The 9,555-nt window shown below is 40.7% G+C and overlaps 1 protein-coding gene across 2 annotated transcripts; it reads right to left on the bottom strand.

Moving 5' to 3' along the window:
• Positions 1 to 436: 436 nt before the first annotated feature.
• On the bottom strand, positions 437 to 3,683 carry CBX8 (chromobox 8). 2 transcript variants are annotated; one of them, XM_053452859.1, is made up of 5 exons: positions 3,582 to 3,683; positions 1,832 to 1,875; positions 1,675 to 1,740; positions 1,513 to 1,579; positions 437 to 1,301 (listed from the first exon to the last, which is right to left on the bottom strand). In XM_053452859.1, exons 1-5 carry the CDS (start codon positions 3,648 to 3,650, stop codon positions 483 to 485), a joined length of 1,065 nt encoding a protein of 354 aa, XP_053308834.1. In that variant the 5' UTR covers positions 3,651 to 3,683; the 3' UTR covers positions 437 to 482. The 2 variants fall into 2 exon arrangements, with proteins under 2 accessions (XP_053308834.1, XP_053308835.1); XM_053452860.1 differs by lacking the exon at positions 3,582 to 3,683 and adding an exon at positions 2,447 to 2,575.
• Between the last annotated feature and the right edge of the window lie 5,872 nt (positions 3,684 to 9,555).

Genomic DNA, 9,555 nt, shown 5'->3' with positions numbered 1-9,555 from the left:
ATAGTGCGCAAAAGCACATTGGGGGGGCAGCAGCGCCTTGCGAGAGGAAACGAAAGCGTGGGTATGAAGACGTCTTATGTTGTCCTTCTTCTCCAACGCTCGGACCAGCGAGTAGAAGATCACCATCTTTTATTAGTTTGTACCCTGTTTCTGCGGGCTTGTGCATTGTGGACGTGCAGATGTGGGCAACGGGGGGCCGCCGGTGGTCTTCTGCCATAAACTAACTACTACACCCTACGACTAATGGCGGCTCCGACCGCTAACAGACAGCGAGTGCGTCCGCGTGGGTGCACAGGGTTGGAAATGCCAAAATCTTAAAAAAAAAGAGTTAAAAGCCCACCTCTCTAATCATTTATATAATATTGAGCAGACAACGTTGTCTTTCCCTGGTGACCCTCGGTGACCTTCAGCTCCTTGTGTACGCGTGTGTATAATATTCTGCATTTATGTATAATATATATTTATGTTTCTATACACGTATTTCATCTTTTCTCTTTAAAAAAGCCTTGGTCTGTGTTGCTTTCTTTTATAGTCACCGTAAGAAAGTTTGTTGTCACGTCTGTTACCAGTACTTTCTCAAAGTTGTCTACAGGGGGTCTCCACGGTTCCTCCTCGGGTTCCCCCAGAATCCTGGCAACTGGTATACGAGCAATAAGGGTAGGTTTTCCTCTATGGGTTCCCAGAGCTCCCCTGTAGAAGTCGGACACTTGGTATCCTGAGCTGTGCCTGGGGCCTGTCTCTTGGCACTTGGAGGTCACAAACTCTGCTCTGTGCTTTGTCCTTTTTGGATGGGAGTCAATGCCAGGCTGCTCTTGGATATCCTGACCATCCATCAGTTCACGTTCCCTGGGCGCATAGCCAGCTCCTGTGTGGCCAGAAGGCCCTAATTCTGTGGTTTGTCGCCTGGCCAGCTGAATAACACTGTGACCAGAGTGATACTTTATAGGGCCGGCTTCCTCTGCCCTTGCGGTCATCTGCTCTGCTTGGTCCGGTGACGTGTCTGGAGAGGTCCTCATGTGGTGGGGATCTGCGTCATGGAGCCCTTTGCCATGATGGATTCGCTTCCTCTTTTTCATTTTCAGGGAGTAATGGTCCCCTCTAATGTCTGCCCTCGACAACCTCTCTCGGAAAACATCTCCTCTGGTTCCGCTACTTCCTTGGGAAGCGGTTGGGATGCTCCTCAGACCTTCTCTGGATCTAGATGGCAGCTCTTGAGGTGGATGGCCTGGATACGGAACCCGTACACCACGGGCAGAGTCACTCCGGAACTCGTAGGTCTTTGCGTTGGCCTTTGCTTGTGCCTGGGGATATGATACAGTGACATCATCTGATTTCCAAGTAGAAGCTTCATTTACATTTCCATAATCATATTACTTCAGTCAAAGCTTGCCAGAATGCCTTGTTTTGCTAATACCTAATTATAAGGATAATATGAAGACCTTCCTCATGGGGTTTCCCACCATTGGGAGAGGTCTCATTCAAAAGTAGCAGAGTATAATGCTAGTTCCTTACCTTCAGGAGGAACGTTTTGGGTTTGGGTCCCCTTTTCTTTGGCCCATAAAGCTCCCTTTCACGCTCCCTAGAGTTAAAAAATACAGAACGGTAATGGCACAAACAGTTAGGACGACAGTATGACCTGATGAAGGACAATATAGGGAGAACGGAGCGTTGTACCTGTCCTCAAAGGCTGCCACCAGTCTAGCATCCAGAATGTTCTCCTCTGGTTCCCAGGTGCTGTACCTAAATCCACAAGAACACAATGAGTGGCGTTAATGGAAAAAGTGCATGGGGTGGAAAAAAAAAAAAGAAGAACAAAATAACTCTCACTTACTTTTGAGACCAGCCTTTCCATTTCACCAGGTACTCCATGCGGCCCTGTGGAAGGGAGACAACATTCACACTTCTGGCCATGCGGGCAGATGATTAACATCTGATCGGTACACGGTGCAGGTAACACTGCAACAATCTTAGGTGGATTACAATAGGAGTATTAAGGAATTAGTATTCTAGTATGGTAATTTATTAGCACATAAACTCTTCGATATTCACTGAAAGGGGAAAAAAACCCAACAAGGCGATGAAGAAATGGAATAACGGAAAAACTGTGGATACTTTTATTTTACATAGGATTAAAAGTTCTGAGTATTATTGAGGTTTGGCATATGAATGTGTTTTTATTTATTTTATAAAAAGAATTAATCAGACTTTTCCCCGGTTTCCTAATTTTCATAGTCACACCTGATGTCATTCATTTGTGGACACCTCGTGTCAGACTGCTGGCCATCAGACACAAAAATATTGCCCAACAGGACCTTAGAGGTTTTTCTTGAGGCTGGAAAGCCCCATACGGTTTGGGACGGGCAACATCTACCAACTAAAGAGTGGATTGTGAGGCGGATAGAGGATGGCTCGGTCTACGCTTCTCCTTCAGCATTTTGGTCCCAACCTGGATCCATGAGCACCACGCAGGAGAAGAATGTGGTTTGACTCACACGTGGCTCAATGATTTGTGGCTTGGCCCTAAACCAGTTCACCCACAACACAAACCTCTAATCCTACAATATAAAATGAGCGAATTAGCAAACCCTGCCCTCTGTGCTCCAGAATGGTTTGCAGCCCACCCCACCAAAAGACCGCTCAACACCTCCAAAACAAGGCTGTTTACACTGGTCTGGAGCAGGCAAAATTAATAAAATTCTAAAAATTATGAAACTGGTTGGTTTTCTCTCTGAACCGTCCGAAACCCTACAGGACCCGTACACTGGTCTCACAAAATGTATTGCCATGCCAGCACACCTACGGGTTATGTGTACCAATCTAGTGCCATTCTCCCAGTACAAAGGCAGGTAATACCCGAATAATAAACACATAATGCCAGCCTGTCCAGGCACAGGGTATCTATACCAATCTAATGCCATTATCTCAATACACATAATGCCAGCCTGTGCAGATGTGGGGTATCTATACCCATCTAATGTCACTCTCCCAATACATATAATGCCAATATCTATACCAATCTAATGCCAGCCTGTCCAGGCACAGGGTATCTATACCCATCTAATGCCAGCCTGTCCAGGCACAGGGTATCTATACCCATCTAATGCCAGCCTGTCCAGGCACAGGGTATCTATACCCATCTAATGCCAGCCTGTCCAGGCACAGGGTATCTATACCCATCTAATGCCAGCCTGTCCAGGCACAGGGTATCTATACCCATCTAATGCCAGCCTGTCCAGGCACAGGGTATCTATACCCATCTAATGCCGCCCCCCTAATACCCCAATGCCTGTCTGCCCACACCAGATACAGGGTACCTATGATGCTGATTGTAAGTTCGCTGTCTTTGTACCGATCCCCCCACCCTGCATGATTCGCCTCTACTCTTTAAGGCGCCTAAGATAGTGAACCCAGTGTTAGGCTTCGTGCAGCAGGCCAGCCCCCAGATGATAGCGAAGAAGGGAGGGCGACTGGCTCCCTCCCTGGCTCCTCAGCGCCCCCTGCCTGCGCTGGGCTCTACAAATCAAGACAGCCCGTGGATTCTGGCCTAGACCAGAGACCAAGCTTAGCCGCCACTGACCCACCTTGCGAATTCGCCTCTTAAGCAGAGACTCCGCTGCGAAGACCCGCTCGCCAACCGCGGACAGCTCCATGCTCAGAACCGCGGGGCCGCGCAGCGCGCTCCCCGTGACGTAACCACCTGTTGCTAGCGGCGTTGCTAATGTGGATGGATGAAAGACTGTGCTGTGCGCTGATTGGCTGCCGCACGTCCCCGCCCCTTCTCTTGTCACCGCTCTTCTGTCAGCCGTCCACTCGCTGCGCGTGCGCTGCATCCGGAGCAGACTGCCAAGGGGGATGGGCGGGGCTACAGTGACTGACAGCTGGGAGACGTCACTAGGGCTCCTATGTAAACATTAGTGACATTGACAGATAGAGCCATTCATATCACTTTCACCAGGAATCCAGAGGATATCGTCATATTTACATACATTAACACATCTCTCTAGTGATCACATTTTTATAAATAATATGTCTTTTATATACTCTTTTTTTAACTTGTAACATAGAAATATATGTGCAAATAGTCTTTGTAAAGGTTACAGTGTGGGTGAAATGTCATTTTTGCAGAATCTAAATAAAAAATAATAATAAAGTGACACTTTAAACAAGTATATAATATAAAATATACAAATAAATATATATATACATGTATACTATAGATAATAATATATAGATAATAGATAATTTATATATATATATATATATATACACATGTATACTATAGATAATAATAATATATAGATATAGATAGATAATATACGGTATATATATATATATATATATATATATAACACGAAAGAATCCAACCACACTCTTCACAAATAACATAATGTTATAAATATTGTGGCATGTATAAGGATCTAAGCCTCAAAACAGGGAAACTCCTGTAAATTTGTATACCTAGTCAATAACAAGAGTTCTGCACTAGCCCTTATATAAAATATATCATTTTATTGTACAAAAATTAATACATAAAAAACATACAAAATATTAAATTATATAGACAACAGAGGTTTGTTAGGAAGATAATCAGAGCATATAGAGGAAATATGGTTATGTTACATAAAGTGTCTGGAGTGCATGTAAACCATCATGAAGATATAAAGGTGCTAAGTTATTCAAATATCATTGTGTCTTACTCTATATAGAGTGCACCTATCCATTTTATGGCTATGAAAAAGTATATACATGGTAAATATCGCTCACTATGGAGTTGACCAGTATATAAGGCACTATAGACATCCACAATAAATACCTAGGCAATTCCAATCATAAGAATAATATCCTAAGAGCAGTATGCTCCTTACCCATATTGTCCTCCGCGGAGGACAATATGGGTAAGGAGCATACTGCTCTTAGGATATTATTCTTATGATTGGAATTGCCTAGGTATTTATTGTGGATGTCTATAGTGCCTTATATACTGGTCAACTCCATAGTGAGCGATATTTACCATGTATATACTTTTTCATAGCCATAAAATGGATAGGTGCACTCTATATAGAGTAAGACACAATGATATTTGAATAACTTAGCACCTTTATATCTTCATGATGGTTTACATGCACTCCAGACACTTTATGTAACATAACCATATTTCCTCTATATGCTCTGATTATCTTCCTAACAAACCTCTGTTGTCTATATAATTTAATATTTTGTATGTTTTTTATGTATTAATTTTTGTACAATAAAATGATATATTTTATATAAGGGCTAGTGCAGAACTCTTGTTATTGACTAGGTATACATATATATATATATATATATATACACACACATGTATAATATAGATAATATATATAGATAATAGATAGATATATATATATATACATGTATAATATAGATAATATATATAGATAATAGATATATATATACATGTATAATATAGATAATAATATATAGATATATATAGATATATAGATATATATATATATATAAAATGCAAATTATAGTTTAATAATCTAATTGTACGGCAGGCTTAGAGGTAAGATAGGGTTTAACCTTACTGAGAAGGTGGTAGATAAGTAGAACAGCCTCCCAGCAGAAGTGGTAGAGGTTAATACAGTAAGGGGAATTTAATCACGCATGGGATAGGCATATGGCTCCTGACGAGGCCAACGACTGATTAAGGTTTGAGTCTTTAAAGCAGGTATAACGGGAAGACTAAGCGGGCCGAATGGGGCCGATCTTCCGTCAAATGTTCTGTTTGCATGAAGGTAAATATATTTGTTATAAGATTCCAGTGAATTGTGCGATTATTGATTATTTTGGTGGAATTTGGGGATCAGATCGCGTACCCCAAGCATTCACAGAACCCAAAAAAGCAGATGCCGGGGATCAGCACCCCAAAAAAACATCCCCAAAATGAGAATATAAAGAGGATTCTGACCCAGAAATCTGATCACCTTTCCCTGTATCCAGGCAATGCAGAAACGCGCTGTGTGAGTCTGCGGGGCTGATCTCGGCTCGCGCCGCCGTCTATATGTAAATCCTAGCAGAAATAACCCGCCATTAACATGTTTCTGCTGCGCATGCATCTGGCGAGCCCGGGCGCACAATGACACGACCTGTGTCCAAGCAGGGCATAGACAAAGGCGCTTAATACCCCGGCTGCCTATCGCCGCTCGGAGACAGCGGGGACGGAGTCTGTTCGAAAGGGACGGAATCTAGAATTCTACAATCATTTCATAAATATAAATTAATATATAAATATATAAAAAATGAACCCATAAAGATATCCGGTTAGATCGCCAAGCGGACGTCTCCGAGACCGAATCATACTTTAAATCGGTTAATTGCCCCTCTGTAGTCCTTATAGCTCTACTTATACGATGTACTTAAAAAGCATTTTTTTCAACAGAATTTCAAGACATTTTTATTGTGATTTTGATCGTTTTATTTGTGCGTTTCTGTTTCTAAGCCCCAATAGGATTATTTTTAAATATATAATAAATATAGGCAAAATTATTATCTATGCATGTCCCATGGCGCTCTTACTGATGACAGCGCTGTCCGCACTAAAGAGTAAATTGTAGATATGTAATAATTATTATTAGTATTATTATCATTAATATTATATATATAATAAAAATATCGGACACAGTGCTGATGTCTCGATGTACGCTGTGCTGTTACTTATTTTAAATATTTAAATATTAAAAAATATTTTAAAAATATTGTAATTAATAAAGAATAAATGTGCAGATATCTCGAAAAAGCTATGTTATGTTTTTTTTATTATATTTATTATTATACATTAAATGTTTATTTATTATTAGAGTTGTTTATTATTACTCTTATTATTTTATCATCCTAAATTATAGTAAATAAAGTGAAATGATCTGTGAATAGTAGCGCAAGGTCATATGAAAAATGCAAATGATTGGAAACCAAAACTTTATTTCATTTCAGAATTAATATTAATAGTTCTTCGCCTTTTTTTTAATATAAAATCTGTGGGTTTTAACGGACGGGTAGAAAATGGTAAATCTAATCCAAATATTTGAGTTTGAGTTCAAAACTTTATATTAAATTCAGTGTTTTCCGCCCCAGCCTTTCTAAACTATGAGAATTGGAATATTAACCCTTTCTCCGTGAGTATGCCTGGGAGCTTTCTAAATGAGGCTCTTTAAATATTAACCCTTAAGTAGCTCATCATGCAGGTTTTAGTGACTCGCCTAATGTGTTAACTCGCCTAATGGTTCTAAGTACCGTTCCTCGTGGAAACCTTGTCGTTATGTAAAGAAACACGTAATTGACTCACCTGCATTCAAGCAGGGATATCCACCATAACATACTGGTAGCCAAAGCACCATTTGGGAATCTTATATATGATCAGAGCAGTGAAGAATAGGAATGAATCAGCTCCAACCTGTGTGACCCTAAAAATCTGTCCCTTGAAACCCTGAGATTTGGGGCAAAAACCCTGAAACTTAGGGTAAAACCCAGAGAGTTCCCAGGTATGGACATGATAAAGGCTGTGAAGTGGCTTGCTAATGGTGGCAAGCAAATGGCCCTTATAAAACACCATAACTTGCCAGGAGGTAATATTATTCTGAATAAAAGTCACCTGTATTCAAGCAGGAGTATCAGCTGTGATATACCATTGAGAAAAAACACCAACTAGAATGCTCATATATCATATGAAAGCGTTAAATATGAATAATTAGTATGGGAAGGAGGGATTTAAGAATAAATCCCAAATCTGTAAACCACCAAACACAAACTATTTTATATTTGGCTTTATTGAGAAAAAAATAAACGTGGAAAATGAAAATGCATCAAAAAAACTATAAAAAAAACTATTATTTTTGATTTTCTATTTAAAACGCTGTAGTTTTGAAATTATTATCTTTCTGAAAAAGATTCTTTTTTTTTGAATGATGTTTTAGTATTAATGAAGGAAGACTCATACTTTACATTTCTCGATCGATATAATTCATTCCGCGTATAAAGTTCTGTATGCGATTGGTTTGTGACCTTTTTTTGGGGGGGGGGTATTTTTGTTGAAATGGTATATTTCCTCTACTTATTCTCGGTAGTAATTAGTTTCTCCTTGTTAATTAGCTTGATGAATAACTTAGAAGCATCAGTCCATGGAGAGCGGCTTTCAAGTCCCATCTGCCTCTAACGTTATTTCTTCTCGTGCAGAATTGCCCTATTGCTTTGGGGCGATCGGGCGATCCGTCTGCATAATTAAATCGCCTCCAGAGAACCAGAATCATTTACAGAAAACAGGACAAAAGTCACATTTTTCAGCCGATGCTCAGACTCCGGCAGGTTTGATTTTTAAGACCTTTTTTTTTTTTAGCTACGATACAAAAAAAAAAAAAGAGCCCGATTTACTGGATTTTCACAGAATTTTACCCAATTATAATAATTTGCAAAATGCAAGTAATAGATAATAATAGATATATGACATATGGTTAAACCCACAGGTAAGCATCTTAACGGCAGCATTAGAAGCAGGGTTCCCTGTACTGCTGAATGCCCCCAAAAATTACGTAATCAAATAGAATTTGGGCTCATTCATGTTTTTTTGCCGGGAACACTTAATTGTCATGTGACACGTGTAGGAGGAGCCGGTGAGTCCCCTCTGTAAATTCCAAAATACTATTTTAATTATTTGGAGTGTGAAAGTGATTGGAGCAGCGATAGCGGGGGGGTTTTTAGTGTATGACATCATCTCACACCCCATCCAGGTCCTGTCGACATTGCAAAGCCCTTCGGACCCTGGCAAATCCTACCCTATACTTAATTGCCATAACTCCCAACTGGCCCCGTTTAGGAGGGTCAGTCCCTTTTTCCTCCCCTGATGCCCCTCTTCTCTAGTAGCTCAGAATGTTTGCTGGGTATGAGGGTATCGCAGGGTTCTAGAGCCCTAAAAGTAACAATATTGTGTTTATAAACAAGAGAAAGTGTGTTTATAAATGAAATTGTGTAAATAGAACACATTCTTCTTCTTCTATATCCCTTACTGAGTTACATAAATAGCCAGCGATGGGTCACAAAGTCACATGACGTGTTTTAGTGAAGCCCTGCCCCTTGCCACACCTCTAACCACACCCCTATTATAAAAAAAGGACCCGCGGGTCATTTTAGATGATGGGAGTTGTGTTTCGTTTAAACGGACACTCCAGCCATCCTATGGCCTTTAATGCGTATGACAGCTGCGTGGTCCCTAATTATCATGGCGTCCCTGTTGAATTGCATTGGGGGGCATTCTGCAGAATCCCCCCAAATACATTCGCCCCCTTCCCCACCCTCTTCAGCTGTTTTCCATGTAGAAGATGCACGGGGTATTCTTACCGCCAGTCAGGCGAAGGACTATACAGCCCCCCTGCGCATGCGCCAATCAGTTGCAGGAATTGTTAGGGGATGATTCTTCTCCTCGGACAAGGAGGACAGCTGCAGCTTTGTAGCAGCAGCTTCTACCTCTGGTAAGTCCTTTATCTTTTTGCATATTAAAATACTCAGACAGCTACATGCATTCCT

Source organism: Spea bombifrons, chromosome 13 (genome assembly GCF_027358695.1).
Source record: "Spea bombifrons isolate aSpeBom1 chromosome 13, aSpeBom1.2.pri, whole genome shotgun sequence".
NCBI classification, from domain to species: domain Eukaryota; kingdom Metazoa; phylum Chordata; class Amphibia; order Anura; family Pelobatidae; genus Spea; species Spea bombifrons.
Note: the sequence above shows the minus strand (reverse complement) of the source record. Positions and strands in the feature narration are given on the sequence as shown.

Coding starts and splice junctions, on each gene's coding strand:
- CBX8 (XM_053452859.1), bottom strand. CDS start 3,650: ATGGAGCTGTCCGCGGTTGGCGAGCGGGTCTTCGCAGCGGAGTCTCTG. Junction 1,741..1,831: donor TGGAAAGGCTGGTCTCAAAA/GTAAGTGAGAGT, acceptor TTGTGGATTTAG/GTACAGCACCTGGGAACCAG. Junction 1,302..1,512: donor CCAAAACGTTCCTCCTGAAG/GTAAGGAACTAG, acceptor TCATATCCCCAG/GCACAAGCAAAGGCCAACGC.